Below are 16058 nucleotides of genomic sequence, written 5' to 3' on the forward strand. Positions count from 1 at the left end.
TCAAATGAACAAAGCGAAACGCGAGCGACCGCCACGAGAACTCGCATTTATAAGTTCATTTATAGTGGAGTCTAATCAATCGATGCGCATTCGCCTTTCAAATGTAATACTGTTGTGGAATAAAGTATTTTGTTGGGACTAAATATAGCGATCTTTATTTTCTAGTTTGTATGTCCACAACAGTCGACGTCTCTGGGGACATTGACGCGCCACTTATTCCCGAAAAGAAAGAGACTACCATGGCTTCCTGGAGTAACATCGCGCTTACTGGCAATCTCAGGGATGTCGTCAATGCTCAGGTTTGTTAAGTAAACATCTTTTATGTTAAATTTTAACATTTTAGCGCGAGAAAATAAGACCTTGGAGTGAATTCGCTGAACAGAAGGAGTTCTTTGCACCAGCTGGGCTGCAGGAGTGGACTAAACGGGCTCTTAAGAATGTCTCCCACTACCAGGTTTCCGATTCTATTTATTAAAATAATCTTCATTTTCGCTAGTCAAACTACATCATCGTTTTCCTTGTTCTCATGACTTATTGTATTCTTACATCACCACTTCTTCTTATCGCCTTGGCTGTCTCTGGAATCGGTATGCAATATAATATGAGTAGTTTTTAAGTTTCGTTTTAGGAAGCTACACTGTATCGAAGCATGAAGGTCAAAACCTCCAAATAGCCGGCAAAGAGGTCCCAAGCAAATACAGGTAATGTTTCAAAAGAATACTGCGTCAAGCTTTTTAGATACGCTCTTGTCGGAGTTATTTCCGCTCCCTTGTTGTTTATCGCTGGTGCTGGAGCTGCCCTCTTCTGGACTCTAGGTGCCACAGGTATTTGAACTAGAGCTATTAAAGTCTTTTAAATACGACCATCTCAAGCTACCATCATTGGTGGGCATGCCACTTTCCGCAAAGCTCCAGAGACTCCAGATCCATTCGCTCAAGAAGTTTGAAAGCTTACTGATGTTCCAAAGCAAGATGCTCCTCTCGTTCATTACATCAGCCATCACTCACTGTTGCATTTCATCTCTGAATCAACTGTCTCAGCAAACAATATATTTTATATAATAAACAAACTATAGCTTAGAATACATTACTTTTCTTTTCTGTTTCTTACACCCCACCGCCTTCTCTATCAATGAAATACTGTTATATATCATAATGTATCCGCATAAGTTATGCGACATAACTGAAAAACCGACGACAATTTGTATTTACCTACTGACTATTTTCTTTGGGTGTTTTCTTTTCGATAATATATATATTTATAATATTATAACTTGCTGTAGTATTCCGACAATAAATATGTGCAATTACGTATTCTTTCCTATCGCGAGAAATGATAAATTTTGTAGACTTGTAAATCGTTGAGAGGAGAAAAGAAATGCCAAAGTATTACTGTGATTACTGCGACACTTTCCTCACACATGACTCGGTAAGCCAAGATGCTTTTAGAGAACTTTAGACTAACACTTTACGTAGCCCTCTGTCAGAAAAACTCACAACGCTGGACGAAAGCACAAAGATAATGTGCGCACCTATTACCAAGAGTGGCTCGAAAAACAGACCCAGAATATTGTCGATCGCTCTCGTAAGATCTTTCTTTTTCATTTTACGAGCGAAAGTAACATGACATTTCAGAGATGCCAAAGACACAGATCCCCAGTGGCTTCGCCGCATTCAACCCAATGGCAACCGCTGCCATTAGACCAAGTAATCTTGAGAGAGCATTCTGTTCCTTTACCTTTGTTTAGTGATGGGAATGATGCGCCCCATGGTTCCAATGATGCAAGTGCGCCCTGGAATGATGATGATGCAGCAAGGAATGCAAGGGATGAGAATGGGCATGATTCGACCAGGCTTCCAACCAGGACAACCCTACTAATTTCCTCATTTCCCGAAAACTGCCCGTTTCTGCTCAATCGATCTGTCAATGTCATTTTCTATCGTTTGATTAAAAGTGTTCAATTTCAGAATTTCATGCAGTAAACAATTTACAAGTCCCTTTGTTGATGGAAGATCTGAAAACAGAGGAGTCGACAGAATCAGAAAATTATGAAGAAAGCAGTTTAGAAATTGACCACAACCTCAATTTTTTGAATTATGTTTGGGGCGAAATTAGGTATAAAAGCCGTAGTTTGAATGAATCAAGAACTATATTTAGTCGCAATAAAACACTCAACCAAAGTGTTTCCTATCGAGAAAGATGGGAAAATGTCTACGTCTTTTGGAAAATCATGGGCAAGCTTGAGTCTTTTATGTATTACGGGCTACTCTGCTGCTGCGATAATCTTCTCTCTACTCTGACGATTATCCCGACTCGCTGCTTCCTCGCCATTATCCGTGCATTGATATGGCCATTCACGCGAATATTCGGGTCAAAGCGAAAGTTCGTTTCCGAAGCGCAAATGATGGATGTTGCGCGTCTTCTTTTAGTAGCAGTTACTTGCTGCTGCTGGTTCTCACCTATTGTATATTTTAATCCCTCGGGTAACGTTTGACGCTTTATCCATTGTTACACATTGTTTAGTAATTTACCACACGATCAAAGGCCAAGAACTCCTCAAACTATACATTATCTTCAATATGCTTGAAGTCGCTGAACGTCTAATTGCGTCAATCGGACAGGTAAACTGGTAAGAAGATAAACATTGCATTTTTTCGGTAGGATGCGATGGATACTCTATTTTATACGATTTCAAGTTGCTCCTTCTACCGAGTTATTCTACATTTCTTCATCGCTATTGTTTATATGTTCATACATAGCTTCAGTAAGAATAAGTCCAAGAGAGATCTTTTTAAGCGTCTTTTAGTAATGCTTGTACAAGCCACTACACTCAATGTCGCCTTTAATTTGCACAACAAAGTTCTCCTGATAATAATGATGTCGAACAATTTCATCGAGTTGAAAGGGTCCGTCTTTAAAAGATTCGACAAGAACTATCTGTTCCAAGTAACCTTTCTCTTCGTCTCTTTCTGGTTAAAACGTCTATATAGGTGGCATGTGCTGATGTCCGAGAACGTTTTCATCTATTTTGGCTCTTATGTATCGTTTTGGTTCGAAATATGTCCCAGGTACGTGTAACAGAAGTGAATGAAGTTGACCGTGGGTTTCAAGCACCAGTGGAACATTGTTGAGAGCTACGATCTTCTGCCTTACATGGTGATGATCGTCATTGCCGAGTTCTTCATCGACTGGATGAAGCACGCCTTCATCATCAAGTTCAACGGTCTGACTGTAGACATTTATCCGGAATACAGGAAAACGCTGACGCAGGAATTCCTCAAGTCAAAGAATCCCCAGCACGGAGTTGACCATATTGATCTCGTTAGGTACAAAAATCGGGAGCAATAACTTTTTGCTAAGAATATAATTTAGTCGAAGAATGGCATACTCTCCTTTACCCCTAGCAGCTGTTATAATTCATATTTCGCTTTTGTCCTTCAAAGTTTACGGTGGCAATAGCAGTCAGTTCAATTACGCTACCGTCAAAATACTTGCTGCGGTCTTTGCCAATCTCTACCTTTGCAAGGTTTGTCTTTTAATTAGCGAAAAAATGTATTAAATATATAAATATTTATATATTATATAAATAAAAACATATTCTCAGGTAATTGTTGGATTGCTGCTCGTTTCCGCATCAGTCCGAACTCTTCGGGAGATTTACGAAGTCACCAAGTTCAATGAAAAGTCTCCAAAAATACGTGAGTCAATTTTCTAGCATAGTTAATGTTGAAGTTCATTTATTGATTCTCAAAATTATTTAAATAAAATAGTAATCCCTTGTTGTAATGATAACAGAAAGAATTCATCACCAATTATTAGCAAAATTGGTGGACCCTTACGAGCAGTTGCCTCGAAATACTTCTTCGAAGAACATACGAGATCGTATCGGTTCCGAGGCGTCCGTCAGCGCGACCGTCGCAGCGACTCCGAAAGACGTCACTCCAATCAAAGAGGCGCATTCTCCTCGGAAATCCGCCTCTGTAAACAGCAAACATCTGTCTCCGAGCAAAACCGGGAAAAATAGAAAGTGAGCTCTATTTTTCGACGCTGAATCAATTAGATAGAATTTTTACTGGCTTTTCCCAATACTGCCTGCAATTCATTGCAAATTAATTTTTACTAGTGACATATTTGAATTGACTGATAGTTCTGTCTTTTTCAAGAATCAGCGGCATTATAGTTCTAGAATTTTCGAAGAACCTTTTTACTTTATTTATATTTCTAAAGAAACACAGTTCTTGGCTATGTTACAACTTATATCGTCTAATATACTGCACAATCTGCTTCAAATATCAATATACTACCTGTTACAAAGAGTCGTCTTAGAATGAGAAAGCTTAAGTTTCACGAGAAGAAATTGCTGAAGAAGGTAAATTTTTACAACTGGGAAATTTCCGCCAACGAACACGAAAACAAAATCATCAGAAAATACCGGATCCTAAAAAGAGAGCAGTATACCCTCTACAACAAGCTTTCGAGGTAAAAATTTCCATCTAGAAAGCACAGTTAGATCAGTCATTTTCAGGAAAGTACGTGAGCAAATCCGACGCATCCGAGACCTGCCACAGAACGACAAGTTCCGAGCATACGCGACAACAAAAATGCTCGACAAACTCTACAAGTAAGTGTTTTTTTTTCACAATTGTTCGTACACATTGATTAAGCATCGGACTCATCTCGACGAAAGAGAGCTTACAAGAGGCAGAGAAGGTGACAGCGTCTGCCTTCTGCAGACGTCGCCTGCCCGTCGTAATGATGAAGCTAAAAATGGCACAGACGCTGAAGATCGCAACAGAGTTTATCGAACAAGGACATGTGCGCATCGGACCAGACATTTGCTTGGATCCCGCCCGAATAATTTCACGTGAGCACGAAGACTTCATCACGTGGAGAAACAAGTCTAAGATTAGAGAGAAACTGAACGCATATAACGATGAACAGGATGATTTCGAGCTCTGCTGAAATAGAATGATCTGGTTGCTGCACAATATCTAATCCGAATTGCTTTAGAATGTCTGGAAATGCAGCGAAAACGATGTGGATCGCAGCGGACAACCCAGAAGAGCCACCTATCGGACTACTCGGGGATCCAGAGCGGGAGGCGCACACTGTTTACGTTGGAAACATCAATCGCGAAACACCAAATGAAAAAATTAGAGAACTTTTGACTGAAGCCGGCACTTTAGTGGACTTTAAAATGGTCTGGGACAGAAATACAGGACTAAGGACCTATGGGTTTGCGCAGTACAAGGTAAGCTTCTGTATAAGCTGCAAGCTTACATTAGATTTAGGATATCGAATCAGTGCAGAAAGCAATAGAAACGCTGAACTCGCGTGAGTTTGATAAACGAAATCTTCGAGTCGCTACTATTTCTCGGGGCCTCTTGATGGAAATTCCTGATCCTGAGGCGCCCGCACCCATGTCTGCCGAAGAACTCGCCAACCAAGAAGTGAATTCGATCTCTCCTGAACAAATGTATACCCTTCTTCTCCAGATGAAAGAAGTTATATATAAGAATCCAGTTGAAGCTAGAAAAATTCTGTTAGATCAGCCTCAGCTCGCTTATGCGTTACTACAAGCGCAGACTGCGATGCGTATTGTCCCTCCAGATAAAGCGATGAAAATGATACACCCAAGTGCTACCGAAGAATCCCGTAGAGAAGCAAGATATCAGTGAGATAATTGCATGTTTACTTTAAAATGTTATGTTCCTTGCTTAGGCCACGTCGTTACTTGACTCTTGATGATCTCAGCAAATCAAATATGTCAGAAGAACTTCAGAGAGAATTCTTAGAAGAAGGTATGATCTGCTTTAGCTTTTAAGTATCGACACGTATCATAGCTGGAACGCCTCCTCCAGAGGATCAGCCGACAGCATCATCCATGTCAGCTGCTAGACTCGATCAAGATCCACGCGAGAGACCACAAGGAAGGCAGTTCAATGATACATTGCAACCTATTCCCGTGGTGAAGAGCGAGCCCGTTGAAGATCCTGACGAGAAGAATAGGGTAACATTCGGATCGAAATTCTAGAGACAAACCGGTTGTTTAGCTGGTAAATCAAGTGCTACAGCTCAGTCAACAGCAGATCGATATGCTTCCGCCAGAGCAACGAAAATCAGTCTTGCAACTCAAAGCGCAAATTCAAGCACAAAATCAGCAAAAAACGCTAAATCGTGTATTCCACTGACAGAATATTTTTAGAGAAATTTATGTTCACCTCATTCTATCACTGCGAAATTTTCCTGGATCCACAAGCTTACGATTACTTTTAAGAAATGAGACTTGAAGAATTGCCCTACGATGCTGATCCGACGCATAAAATGGAAGTCTCAATAGCAGCTGCTGCAGCTCAATTGCGAGCAATCAGAGATCGTAAGATCGCTCGAAATCGTCAGTACGGCAAGGCAGATGAAAACGCGCCGTCATTTGCTTCTGACGAAGTTCCAATCTTCCCTCAACAAGACAATATCCATGAGACTGAATTCCTTAATGAGCGTCTCGGAGTAGGAAACAGATTACAAGCAAGCTCACTCTTTCTTCCGAGGGGACGAAAAACTTGGAAGTGCGGGGACTCTGCACTACCTACTCCTCATTATGAAGGAAACTGGAAAGAACAAGATCAAACAACGCTCGCTATTCCTCTAGATCAGCTTAAGCCAGGCGGAAATTTAATGGCACTCGTTCAAGAAACTATGATGTGCTACTACAATTATGAAGACAGATCTATTGTTGACCAAGTACTAACGAGACAAGAGGAGGACGTTTTCGATGGGGTCTGTACGACTGGCTTTTCAATCGATGGAATCCCGATGAATCAACCTCTGCTGATACCTATCCTGCCCAACGACCCCACTGATATTTTTTGTCGACTGCCAGTCGTCACAGCTATCGAGTTCAATCCAAATGCAAAGACGGGAACGCCAAAATATCGAGCAACGTTTCAGGCGTACGGCGAAACAATTCACGGCTTTGGCGAGACACGAGCGCAAGCACGCCGAGATGGTGCTCTAAAATTATGCTACACTTTCCAGCACGTTTTAGATGTCCACGATTTTGATCATGCCTTTTGGTATCCTTTGCCAAGTAAAGAACGACCAAAAGCCAGAGGAAAAGCGGAGAACGAGCTCGTTAACGCCGTCCGTTGTAAGGCTGATGAGTCTCATCCGATTGAAACTGAAGTTGCCCCTCGTCTTTTTCAATCACAAGTTACCGTTCAAGGTAAGAACATATAATATGTTACATATTCTATGAATGATATCTGACCTTTTTAATAGGTTTCAAAATCCAAGCCCAAGCATGGTCGAAGAAGCTTGCACGAAAAAGACTTCATCTTTATCTAATGTTATTAATGCCGAAAGAGCTTCGCAAAGTGGACACAACTGCGTGGCTTGGTGATGGCGCTGGAATGGCACCTGACGTTACTTATGGACAAACTGATGTACAGCGCGGACTAAAACGGTCGTCTGATATTGAGCTTGAGAAGCTTGCCAAAATTGCAAGGAAACAGCCTCTTAGAATCTTTGACGGTAACGATGACCAGCTGAAGGTGATTGCAGAAAAGCACGTCGCAACCGCATTCAACGACACTGCGAGCTTTCCAATTAACCCACGAGCAAAAAAGTCTATGTCTTTCTTCCTTCAACACCGCTGCCAGGGTCGATATAAGTTTGATAGGATTGACAAAACAGTCAATGACAAACTAGTAGTGAATCTGCTTTTACCTGATGGAACTGATCACATTGGACAAGGAAAAAATCTTGAAACAGCAAAACATAGTGCGCTTCTTTCGGCACTTGACAACAACTCTATTTTGGCCCAAACTGAGCCTATGTCATTTTTTGGCATATGTGCATATGGACTTGTGCAAAGCTTATGCAAGGGCGTTCATCTTGCTGTTCAACCAAATCATGATTCTAGGTATTAATTTTTCAGAGGAAGTAGTGCCTTATTATTTCTTATCAGTATTTGGACCTGCACCATTCATACTGGTAAACCAGAAGAGAACGGCGACATGACTATCGAAAGCTTCGTTGCTTCGGATTTCACGAAAAAAGGCTCTCAACGCTTGGCATCGCTGGAGTTTTTGTCAAACTACAACGACGAAACGAGGCATATCTGGAAAATAGCGAAGAAGATCGCAGCCGAAAAACACAAAAATTTAACGATAAATCATCGAAATTTACTTCAACAAGTATTTCAAAGCTTGAAGCAGAAGATACCAACTCCTGACGACGCAAATATGATAACGTGGAGCATTTACGGCAAGACCTTCTCGATCAAGGGAACGGGTGAAAAGCCAATTGACGATCAGAATATTTTCGAAGAGGTTTCATCCGAATTCCCTTTTCTTACCGCCGTTCTGGAGCAAGAAGCAGACTGCGATCCGCTAAAGATTATTAAGAATAAACTTTCGATGAATAAGAAATTGCAAGACATGGGTGGAAGAAAGATGAACTGGAAAATTGAACATTATGATGATGAAGTTAAGGAAATGGGCTCAATTGTCGCTATAATTTGTGATAGCAAAATATTTTCACATGTTGAAAACCATCAAAAGTATTTCCGTGTATCCTTCACGCTCCCGTCGCTGGATCGTTTCGTCGGAGAAGGGACTACTCTGACCAACGCCCAAAAGTCAGCGGCTTTAAGTTGTTTAAAAACTCACCCAGTTTTATCAATTGGTGATAGTGCGTATGTATATTATTTGATGTCATAAATTTAGTCATTTTCTTAGGTTAGAGTTGCAGAATCACATGGTAACGCTTACAGACAGAGTTTCGCAAAGGGGTGGAACAGTCACCACAACTGTTGAGTCTGGTGATCCAGATTGTCCGGTGACAATGTACTGCAGAGTCAGAGTTTCAGTCGAGCAAAACGGTGTTAAACTAACTGAAGCCACTGCAACTGGAATTTCCAAAGGTCATGCCGAATCTCGCGCTGCCTTCAAGATTGTTGAGGTGATAAAGAGCACAATACGCGAATTATTAACCAAAATTTCTAGGAGCCCAAGTATAATGGTAAACCAACCACTGCTCAGCTTACAGAAAGAAAAATAAATTTCCGCTGGGTGATCGAATCTTCAAAAGAACAATTATTGAAGAAAGTTGCGCTCTATTACACTCCACCAGAACATCCTGAGCAAGTTTACCCAGGAGAGGGCATCTCGGAAAAATTGGCGAAAGCAAAAGCAGCGAAGTCATTCCTGAATGCGACGTTTGGACCCGATCGTTGCGTGCGTCTGGAACGAGAAGTGACCTCGATTCGCCAGATTAAACCAATGAATCGTTGTGGCGAAGATGACCCATCTCTTCCACCGATATGTCGAGAAAGGGGCAATAGACTACCAGAGGATGTCATTGATTTGAACGTGGAAGCCCAAAAGAAATTCGAGAAACGAAAAGCTTTCATGGATAAAAGTAATTAATTGATACTCGTTTCTCCCAACTAAACAATCTACCTCAGTAAACATGAAAAAGAAGGGAATAAGTGAAGGCAAAGATTTGGAATCTACGACTCCTGAAGAACTCTCTTCTGATAAATTAGAAGTTGTCGAGGAAATGGAAAACACATAGAAAGTCTTCTTACGCTAAAGAAGATAATCTCTGTTATACATTCAAGTGTGGGGGCGGTAGGCTCTCTCGATGAGTAATGCTCGAGAGAGAAATTCTAGTCCCTTTCCTTCGACTCTTTTTCGTCTGCTTCTTATTACTGCCTCATTTAGCATCTTTGTTTAGTCAAGCCATGAACATATTCCTGTTTATAAATTAATAATAATAAAAAACTACAAAAACTTCTTTCATCAAAAGGGAGCGTTTCAAAATTATATAAACGTCGTAAAATGAGGCTAAGATTAGTCGTTAGAATGTTCAAAGTCGTCCGAACTGCTGCTCGAGGCCTTTCTGTGTCTGCCCGAGCTTCCATGCTCTCTCGACAGGCTGTTGTAGCTCAGATTCCGAAGGTTTCTGTCCGATTCGTCTCCCCCATGGCTACTTCCATCCAGGCAAGCAAACCGTATATTTCACACGAGTTAATCTTTGATAGGAAGTTTCCGATCGCGTCTTCTACGTTCTCAGCTGCTTCGATAAGATCGACCAGAGCAAACTCAGCCTTGACTCTCGATTCGGTTCGATTTTTCGAAACTTGTAAATGATTATATTGAATTCTAGATAAGGACCTTGGACTTGACAGCTTAGACACCACCGAAATTTGCCTTCAGATCGAGGAAGAGTTTATCCTTGAAATCTCCGTCGAACAGGTACATAAAATACTTTTCTCCAAAAGTAATTGACTTTACAGGCCGATTACTTGCTTACTCCACGGGAGATGATCGACTACATCTGCGACCGACTCGACATCATCCACTAATGAGATCGACATAATTATTTATTCTATTAGAAAGAAATACTGCGATTTTATGATTGCTAGCTGACTCAAATTGAGCTCGGTCTTGTCCAGTAACGATAATAAATTACAAATCCGCAATAAATCTGGTCTATCTAATTTGATATTAGAATGTCGTCAAGGAAGAGTAGACCGAAACAGGTTAATCGGAAAGATTTGAAGCACCTAAAGGAGTTTGGTGAGATGCATCCTGCAGATATTGCAGGTGCGCAGCGAAAACTCGAGGTAGAGAAGGCTAAAGGAAGGGACTAGAACTAGCCTAGTTGAAATGTTCATAGAATAAACATTGCATATCCCTCGGAAGCGGAAGGTACGTACAAACGCGATATTATTCGAGCAAGAGCTCCAAAAACAAATGAAGATATCCTCAAACAGAAACGTAAGAAAGTAGAAGAAGATGAAGCCAACGAAGAGTCGCCTACCTCTTCTGAGTCGGACGAAGAAATTGAAATCGATGATCGAGTTGGGAAAGATGAACTGTTCGATCTGCTCAAGCGAAGGAAAGAAGACGATGATGAGTCTGAAAGCGAGGAGCCCGACTTTTCAGAAGATGAAGAGGACGAAGACCAGGTCGACGATGAAGTTATCGAGGCGGAGAACACGTGGCATACACATTTGAACACAGATCTCACTGGAAAGCAGATAGAATCAGTGTCCAACAAGAAGTCCTACGACACCAAGAAAATTTCCCTCAACGTGTACAAACATACAACCCTGAAAGCACCACGAAATATAGATCTCCCGGATGTAAAATGCTTCGATGATCCTAGTACGCTGCACATTCGAGATCGTATTCAACGCAATATGAGGAAAATGGATGATCGAGAGAGAGATCTATTTTCTCTTTTCATCAATACAAAGGTATCAGCTGATTTCCATTTTTTGATAAAGATGTCTTTATAGATGTATACTGCCCCGCTACCAGTCGAAAAGTTCTATCTCCTTACGTTTTGCACGTCCTGAATCACGTGATGAAATCTGATCGACTCGTTAGAAATAATACGCTGAAACTCACTACGATGACGGAGGAAGAGAAGGCTTCTGTAGACATACGAGACAAGCAACTGATGAAGCCAAAAGTTTTGATTATCGCTCCTTTCAGGTAAGATTATTTTACTAGCCGACAGATAAGTATAGTGCAGGTCAAATGCGAAGAAGATCGTTGATGAAATGATTCGACTTCTGACACCCCCTAGCGGCAAACTTGAAGTGGCTTATCGAAAACGTTTCCTAAAAGAGTTCGGGCACGATCTTCAGGCAGAAAAGGAATTCCAGCAGAAGAAGCGACCTGACGAGTTTAAACGCATCTTTGGCGGAAATTCTGACGACCACTTTCGAATGGGTCTATCGTACACGCCAAAACAGCTCAAGCTCTACACGCCTTTTTATGCATCTGACGTGATCATTGCCTCGCCGCTTGGCTTGAAGCGGGTAATTGGCGATGATTCGGAGGACAAACGCAAGGAGTACGACTTTTTGAGCTCAATCGAGATCGTCGTTGTCGAACATGCTGACTATATTCTCATGCAGAATATTTCACATCTTCTTCACATCTTCAAAAATCTCAATCTGATGCCAAAGAAAGCACATGATTGCGACTTCGGAAGAGTCAAACTATGGTCTGCGGAGGGGCATTCAAAATATTATAGGTAAGATCTCTGTAATCACTCAGCTAGCAAGCTTTATGTTCTCTTAGACAAACGATTTTCTTGAGCCACACTCCAAATCTAAATTTCGACGCAATTATGACCAAACTGTGCTTCAATTACCGAGGGTACGCTGAATGTCGACTTCAAGAAGTATCCTCACTTCTAGCGCTTAAAAATGTTGCTCTCCCGATTCCTCAAATCTTCCGAAAAGTCGAAGGGGGCAGCATGGGTGAAGTCTTGCAGAATCGCTACAAGATTTTCATGAAAATTATGAATGAAATATCCAAAGCGAAGATCAAGAACGTCCTAGTTTACATACCGAATACACTTCATTTTTACGTCGTAAGTAAAATTTGACAATAATTTCAAAATTAATGATCCTTGTCTTCAGCTTCGTGATAAGCTCACGGAATCCAAAATTGAACACGTGTGCCTAACAGAGGAAACTTCTACAGGTCGAAGCAAAACAGCGAAGAAGATGTTTGAAAGCGGCGAGCGACCGGTGCTTGTGTTCACCGAGCGAAGACATTTTTTTCACCGAGTGACACAGCGAAAAGTATCAAGGGTGATATTCTTTGAGCCTCCAACTTTCCCACATTATTACTCGGAGGTTTCAAACTTTATAATCGACCCATCATTTTCGGACGTTACAGTTCTTTGCAGCAAGTAATAGAAACTCGCAAAACTTAGAAAATAATTGTTTTCAAGGTTTGATCGGTTGCAACTAGAAGGAATTCTCGGAAGAAACGAGGCGAAAAGTCTACTGCGGAATGAGAAGGAAATCGTATGCTTTATGAACGAAAAATAAAAGAAAAACTCTTCTGAATAATTATTTGCTACTAACTGTTCAAATTCAGCAGTTGTATCAATCTATTAGCCTTCTTAGTTTTCGATTATTAAAGGTATATCATATACCGTATATGGAAAAAAAAAGCGCCTGATAAATATCACAAAACGACAAAATGTACAATTATTTCAATTTATTATAAATACAAGGCAGGAAGAGTCAGGGCAAGGGAGGCACAGGCAGGATCAGGAAGAGGCAGGGGAAGGGAAGCGCAGGCAGGATCAGGAAAGTGCTGGGATCTAGAAAATATGAATGAGAAATTTTTAGGAAAAATCCTCAAGTTATTAGTTAGCTGATTTCTTACCATTTCATGAAGTGGGATCAGTCGTCGAAGTCCAATTCGTCCCTTGCGAAGAGATCTAAAATTACTTTTATATCCTTGCAATCGGCCTTGGCTTACCTTGGCTCTGCTGGGACTGCGAATCTTCGAACGGATTCGCGAAGTCCAAGCTTTCGAGTCCTAAAAATAGATGATCAGAGGAAAATCGAATGTCCTTACCTTGCTGTTGGCTTTGCTGCTGTGACTGACTCTGAGTGTCGAATGGGTTCGCGTAATCCAGGACGCTCAAATCTGAAAAACTTCGTTATGATTAGATCAAAGATGCATCAACTTACCTTCTTCCTCCATGTCTTCCGTCTTCGCAAAAATATCGTCGCCGTCTTTTTTCGCTAAAATACGAGTTAATAAATTAAGTTATTTCTACTAATTACCTTTCTTCCTTTCGACGAATGACAAGATCGAGCATTGTTCTGCTTCGAAACTTCTCTTCTTCTTTTCGATCGGGTTGGATGTGGGATTGTCCTTGTGGACGATCGGCATCTTCTGATCGGGCCGTCGTACGATCATGGTGATGTCCAGCTGAGGGTGTTTCTGTCGGAGTTTCGCAGCTTCTTTGAAGAATGCTGAAATATCTCTGTCCATGTTTGAAGTCATCTCTCAAAAATAGAATCAAATAAAATTATTCTTAGGTCGTGTGAGTGAAACTTAGACCAATCAATGATGAAGTAACTACTGTACGAGGGCTGTCTTACCACACATGAGGCGCTCTAGAGCTCCGTTGCGCCGCTACCGACAAAAACAGACAGCAGAAGATAATCTTTGATATATTTCCCGAAGATATTATAAGATAAACTGTAGATCTAAAAGATGCGAAAGAAAATCAAGCGGTCAAAGTCGAAACTAATTATTGTAATGAGAGGGTTATGTAAAATTATTCAAAAAATCGGACATTCTGGCAGGCTTCCTTACCGCGCGTTTCGAGCAGCAGTGGTAGCATTTTTTTCAAATTTCTAGACAAAAAAAAAGAGATGGAATCGGACAGAGATTCAAGTGGCTATTGCTCCAGAAATAAATTGCCGGTCGAGGTTATCCCAAGATCAAGAAATGCGCTTTAAGTACCTATAGATCGTTTATTTTTTATGAAAGGAAACTCCATCAAATATAATTCAAAGCTTTCCAACAGTCTTCGTTTAAATCCACGCAAAGCAAGGCGAAATCGCGCTCGAACTCCAATTTACAAGGAAACAGTCGTGGAAATCGCAATAGATAAAAAACACTGCCAGCGTTCTGGCCAAATTGGCGGTGTTCATGTGTCCGGTCGAGTTGGAATAAGCGGCGAAAAAGGGTCCAGGAAAGGCTTTTATAATACCAATTCATTTTCCGTTAGAATTTCAATTCGAATTGAAACCTCGACGGAAGAGAAAAAAGCTACCTCGCGAATCGGTTAGCTCGAATCATGCGCGAGACAAATCCTGTGAAGCTTGTGGATTATTTGCGAACCCGGATAGAGGAAGAAGAAGGAAAAGGTCATCGCTAATTTGACCCCAAAAGAATGAATTTTGATGGGGTCAGTTAGCGCTGATCTTTTTTAGAGAATTTTCTTGAGGCCTTGAGTCGGCTTTTTCCTTACGAAGAATTTCCTCTTTTCGATAAAATGCATAGATCAGAAAGCTTTTATAAAAAGTCCATCTTTTTCTCCAAAGAAGGGTTCTTGATAAGTTAAGTTTTACAATAAAATTGTGTTCGAACCATGAGCAGAAGACCCAGAAGTTTCAGAGAAGGAGTTTTTCTTTCCGGACGATGATAATGATGAGCAAGACTCCCAAAGTACTTATGATGACGCAACCGATGTTCCAACTGAATACGACGCCCTTAGCTTATACAGGTATTCCATCTTTTCGTTCGCCAAAGCTTTACTTACTAGCCAAAATCTTTCCATGCACGTCTTTCCTGATCAGGGAATGAAAAACATTTACGAGGATATTCTTGATGAGCAATCACAGCACGTCGACACTCTTCTTCCGAAATCAGCAGCGCTTGGACTGATCAAAAAGAACAAATTTCAAGAAAGCGTTGAGAAAAGAAACACTGAAATCATAGAAGAGAACGTAAATGAGTTTGGAAGTCGAAACATGAAAACTCAGAAAAGTTCATGGGGACATTGTGTGAGATGCCACAAGGGTTCGTTTTGCAAACTATTATCAATTCAAATAGAAAATTTAAGAGTTCAGCAGCGACTCAGAATCTTGTGAGCTGCCACATCCGAGTTGTGATATGGTGTTGAGGCGACGTGATGACAAGAAATCATTCTACCGATGCCTTACCTGTGGAGCTGGAGTAAGTACAAACGGACCCTACGAAGAGTCGATTAAACATGGACTCTGCTTCTTGGGTACTCACACGCTTGACATAAAAGAAGTCACTTATCGAAATGAGACTGGAGCTGCGAAGACGTGCAAAGAAGAAGGATGCAACAAGATTTTCTTTGTTTGAAATAAAAATTCAGCTATCGAACTCAACTAAATTGTTGCTGCAATTCTTTTGTCGCACTTTAGTTGTGATTATCCATCGCGCTCGCAGCGAAGTCCCAAGAACTTTGAGTCTTTAGATCAGCTTTATCTCGCTCCTTGAACGAGAAATCAAATTTTTAGAAGATTAGTACCTCAATAACAAAACTAAACGCATCAAAGTTGTGCTTTCATGCGAAAATCACTGAGGTGGAAGATTATCTTTTTCATATATTTTCTAAACTCTATTCATTTAATGCAGGTGCACAATAATCAAAGCTTTGGCTCATAACTTCCGAATCAGTTTCCACGACAATATGTTTCGCGTAGATTTTCGTGTGTCTTCTGATATCTTCCAATTCACAGTTTG

General features: G+C 40.9%; 9 protein-coding genes and 1 long non-coding RNA gene across 10 annotated transcripts; 9 read left to right on the forward strand and 1 right to left on the reverse strand.

Moving 5' to 3' along the window:
- Positions 1-136: 136 nt before the first annotated feature.
- Positions 137-1255, forward strand: LOC145708390 (prenylated Rab acceptor protein 1-like). Its single transcript, XM_081786053.1, has 6 exons — positions 137-299; positions 344-454; positions 497-587; positions 629-701; positions 739-824; positions 873-1255. Exons 1-6 carry the CDS (start codon positions 171-173, stop codon positions 944-946), a joined length of 564 nt encoding a protein of 187 aa, XP_081642179.1. The 5' UTR covers positions 137-170; the 3' UTR covers positions 947-1255.
- Positions 1256-1309: 54 nt separating this feature from the next.
- On the forward strand, positions 1310-1939 carry LOC145708394 (U1 small nuclear ribonucleoprotein C-like). The gene is made up of 4 exons (XM_081786057.1): positions 1310-1428; positions 1476-1584; positions 1635-1706; positions 1748-1939. Exons 1-4 carry the CDS (start codon positions 1378-1380, stop codon positions 1876-1878), a joined length of 363 nt encoding a protein of 120 aa, XP_081642183.1. The 5' UTR covers positions 1310-1377; the 3' UTR covers positions 1879-1939.
- A 16-nt stretch (positions 1940-1955) lies between these two features.
- Positions 1956-4298, forward strand: LOC145708385 (transmembrane anterior posterior transformation protein 1 homolog). The gene is made up of 10 exons (XM_081786044.1): positions 1956-2115; positions 2158-2483; positions 2524-2621; positions 2662-2764; positions 2807-2946; positions 2991-3068; positions 3112-3326; positions 3373-3526; positions 3605-3698; positions 3820-4298. Exons 1-10 carry the CDS (start codon positions 2006-2008, stop codon positions 4029-4031), a joined length of 1530 nt encoding a protein of 509 aa, XP_081642170.1. The 5' UTR covers positions 1956-2005; the 3' UTR covers positions 4032-4298.
- A 21-nt stretch (positions 4299-4319) lies between these two features.
- Positions 4320-4972, forward strand: LOC145708391 (U3 small nucleolar ribonucleoprotein IMP3-like). Its single transcript, XM_081786055.1, has 3 exons — positions 4320-4479; positions 4526-4621; positions 4665-4972. Exons 1-3 carry the CDS (start codon positions 4328-4330, stop codon positions 4960-4962), a joined length of 546 nt encoding a protein of 181 aa, XP_081642181.1. The 5' UTR covers positions 4320-4327; the 3' UTR covers positions 4963-4972.
- A 4-nt stretch (positions 4973-4976) lies between these two features.
- Positions 4977-6251, forward strand: LOC145708387 (uncharacterized). The gene is made up of 5 exons (XM_081786047.1): positions 4977-5251; positions 5292-5674; positions 5722-5801; positions 5844-6010; positions 6054-6251. Exons 1-5 carry the CDS (start codon positions 5012-5014, stop codon positions 6189-6191), a joined length of 1008 nt encoding a protein of 335 aa, XP_081642173.1. The 5' UTR covers positions 4977-5011; the 3' UTR covers positions 6192-6251.
- On the forward strand, positions 6181-9767 carry LOC145708382 (uncharacterized). The gene is made up of 7 exons (XM_081786042.1): positions 6181-7222; positions 7279-7921; positions 7967-8489; positions 8559-8695; positions 8739-8961; positions 9006-9420; positions 9467-9767. Exons 1-7 carry the CDS (start codon positions 6280-6282, stop codon positions 9574-9576), a joined length of 2994 nt encoding a protein of 997 aa, XP_081642168.1. The 5' UTR covers positions 6181-6279; the 3' UTR covers positions 9577-9767.
- A 67-nt stretch (positions 9768-9834) lies between these two features.
- Positions 9835-10486, forward strand: LOC145708393 (acyl carrier protein-like). The gene is made up of 4 exons (XM_081786056.1): positions 9835-10004; positions 10046-10127; positions 10171-10259; positions 10301-10486. The coding sequence occupies exons 1-4, from the start codon at positions 9843-9845 to the stop codon at positions 10367-10369; spliced, it is 402 nt and encodes a 133-aa protein (XP_081642182.1). The 5' UTR covers positions 9835-9842; the 3' UTR covers positions 10370-10486.
- Positions 10487-10516: 30 nt separating this feature from the next.
- LOC145709108 (U3 small nucleolar RNA-associated protein 25 homolog) lies at positions 10517-12917 on the forward strand. Its single transcript, XM_081786790.1, has 7 exons — positions 10517-10610; positions 10710-11266; positions 11308-11507; positions 11548-12054; positions 12102-12396; positions 12446-12720; positions 12763-12917. Exons 1-7 carry the CDS (start codon positions 10517-10519, stop codon positions 12860-12862), a joined length of 2028 nt encoding a protein of 675 aa, XP_081642916.1. The 3' UTR covers positions 12863-12917.
- Positions 12918-13023: 106 nt separating this feature from the next.
- On the reverse strand, positions 13024-13363 carry LOC145710349 (uncharacterized). The gene is made up of 3 exons (XR_014135037.1): positions 13302-13363; positions 13206-13260; positions 13024-13140 (listed from the first exon to the last, which is right to left on the reverse strand). It is a non-coding gene; the product is annotated as an uncharacterized LOC145710349 (long non-coding RNA).
- A 1414-nt stretch (positions 13364-14777) lies between these two features.
- LOC145709109 (uncharacterized) lies at positions 14778-15674 on the forward strand. Its single transcript, XM_081786791.1, has 3 exons — positions 14778-15066; positions 15106-15362; positions 15406-15674. The coding sequence occupies exons 2-3, from the start codon at positions 15119-15121 to the stop codon at positions 15672-15674; spliced, it is 513 nt and encodes a 170-aa protein (XP_081642917.1). The 5' UTR covers positions 14778-15066; positions 15106-15118.
- Positions 15675-16058: the final 384 nt, after the last annotated feature.

The sequence above is a fragment of the Oikopleura dioica genome, chromosome XSR (genome assembly GCF_907165135.1).
Source record: "Oikopleura dioica chromosome XSR, OKI2018_I68_1.0, whole genome shotgun sequence".
NCBI classification, from domain to species: domain Eukaryota; kingdom Metazoa; phylum Chordata; class Appendicularia; order Copelata; family Oikopleuridae; genus Oikopleura; species Oikopleura dioica.

What these genes read in the sequence shown, in the direction of transcription:
- LOC145708394 (XM_081786057.1), top strand. Translation starts at nt 1,378, where the DNA reads ATGCCAAAGTATTACTGTGATTACTGCGACACTTTCCTCACACATGAC. An exon ending in CTTTCCTCACACATGACTCG is followed by an intron (nt 1,429 to 1,475) that starts GTAAGCCAAGAT and finishes CACTTTACGTAG; the next exon opens with CCCTCTGTCAGAAAAACTCA. An exon ending in GAATATTGTCGATCGCTCTC is followed by an intron (nt 1,585 to 1,634) that starts GTAAGATCTTTC and finishes ATGACATTTCAG; the next exon opens with AGATGCCAAAGACACAGATC.
- LOC145708385 (XM_081786044.1), top strand. Translation starts at nt 2,006, where the DNA reads ATGGAAGATCTGAAAACAGAGGAGTCGACAGAATCAGAAAATTATGAA. An exon ending in TAATTGCGTCAATCGGACAG is followed by an intron (nt 2,622 to 2,661) that starts GTAAACTGGTAA and finishes TTTTTTCGGTAG; the next exon opens with GATGCGATGGATACTCTATT. An exon ending in ACAAGAACTATCTGTTCCAA is followed by an intron (nt 2,947 to 2,990) that starts GTAACCTTTCTC and finishes ACGTCTATATAG; the next exon opens with GTGGCATGTGCTGATGTCCG.
- LOC145709109 (XM_081786791.1), top strand. Translation starts at nt 15,119, where the DNA reads ATGCACGTCTTTCCTGATCAGGGAATGAAAAACATTTACGAGGATATT. An exon ending in TTGTGTGAGATGCCACAAGG is followed by an intron (nt 15,363 to 15,405) that starts GTTCGTTTTGCA and finishes AGAAAATTTAAG; the next exon opens with AGTTCAGCAGCGACTCAGAA.
- LOC145708390 (XM_081786053.1), top strand. Translation starts at nt 171, where the DNA reads ATGTCCACAACAGTCGACGTCTCTGGGGACATTGACGCGCCACTTATT. An exon ending in GGGATGTCGTCAATGCTCAG is followed by an intron (nt 300 to 343) that starts GTTTGTTAAGTA and finishes TTAACATTTTAG; the next exon opens with CGCGAGAAAATAAGACCTTG. An exon ending in AGAATGTCTCCCACTACCAG is followed by an intron (nt 455 to 496) that starts GTTTCCGATTCT and finishes CATTTTCGCTAG; the next exon opens with TCAAACTACATCATCGTTTT.
- LOC145708387 (XM_081786047.1), top strand. Translation starts at nt 5,012, where the DNA reads ATGTCTGGAAATGCAGCGAAAACGATGTGGATCGCAGCGGACAACCCA. An exon ending in ATGGGTTTGCGCAGTACAAG is followed by an intron (nt 5,252 to 5,291) that starts GTAAGCTTCTGT and finishes CATTAGATTTAG; the next exon opens with GATATCGAATCAGTGCAGAA. An exon ending in ATCCTGACGAGAAGAATAGG is followed by an intron (nt 6,011 to 6,053) that starts GTAACATTCGGA and finishes CCGGTTGTTTAG; the next exon opens with CTGGTAAATCAAGTGCTACA.
- LOC145709108 (XM_081786790.1), top strand. Translation starts at nt 10,517, where the DNA reads ATGTCGTCAAGGAAGAGTAGACCGAAACAGGTTAATCGGAAAGATTTG. An exon ending in GGGCATTCAAAATATTATAG is followed by an intron (nt 12,055 to 12,101) that starts GTAAGATCTCTG and finishes ATGTTCTCTTAG; the next exon opens with ACAAACGATTTTCTTGAGCC. An exon ending in ATACACTTCATTTTTACGTC is followed by an intron (nt 12,397 to 12,445) that starts GTAAGTAAAATT and finishes CCTTGTCTTCAG; the next exon opens with CTTCGTGATAAGCTCACGGA.
- LOC145708393 (XM_081786056.1), top strand. Translation starts at nt 9,843, where the DNA reads ATGAGGCTAAGATTAGTCGTTAGAATGTTCAAAGTCGTCCGAACTGCT. An exon ending in CCATGGCTACTTCCATCCAG is followed by an intron (nt 10,005 to 10,045) that starts GCAAGCAAACCG and finishes AATCTTTGATAG; the next exon opens with GAAGTTTCCGATCGCGTCTT. An exon ending in TTGAAATCTCCGTCGAACAG is followed by an intron (nt 10,260 to 10,300) that starts GTACATAAAATA and finishes TTGACTTTACAG; the next exon opens with GCCGATTACTTGCTTACTCC.
- LOC145708391 (XM_081786055.1), top strand. Translation starts at nt 4,328, where the DNA reads ATGAGAAAGCTTAAGTTTCACGAGAAGAAATTGCTGAAGAAGGTAAAT. An exon ending in CTCTACAACAAGCTTTCGAG is followed by an intron (nt 4,480 to 4,525) that starts GTAAAAATTTCC and finishes AGTCATTTTCAG; the next exon opens with GAAAGTACGTGAGCAAATCC. An exon ending in ATGCTCGACAAACTCTACAA is followed by an intron (nt 4,622 to 4,664) that starts GTAAGTGTTTTT and finishes ACATTGATTAAG; the next exon opens with CATCGGACTCATCTCGACGA.
- LOC145708382 (XM_081786042.1), top strand. Translation starts at nt 6,280, where the DNA reads ATGAGACTTGAAGAATTGCCCTACGATGCTGATCCGACGCATAAAATG. An exon ending in AACATTATGATGATGAAGTT is followed by an intron (nt 8,490 to 8,558) that starts AAGGAAATGGGC and finishes GAAAACCATCAA; the next exon opens with AAGTATTTCCGTGTATCCTT. An exon ending in AAAAGCTTTCATGGATAAAA is followed by an intron (nt 9,421 to 9,466) that starts GTAATTAATTGA and finishes AATCTACCTCAG; the next exon opens with TAAACATGAAAAAGAAGGGA.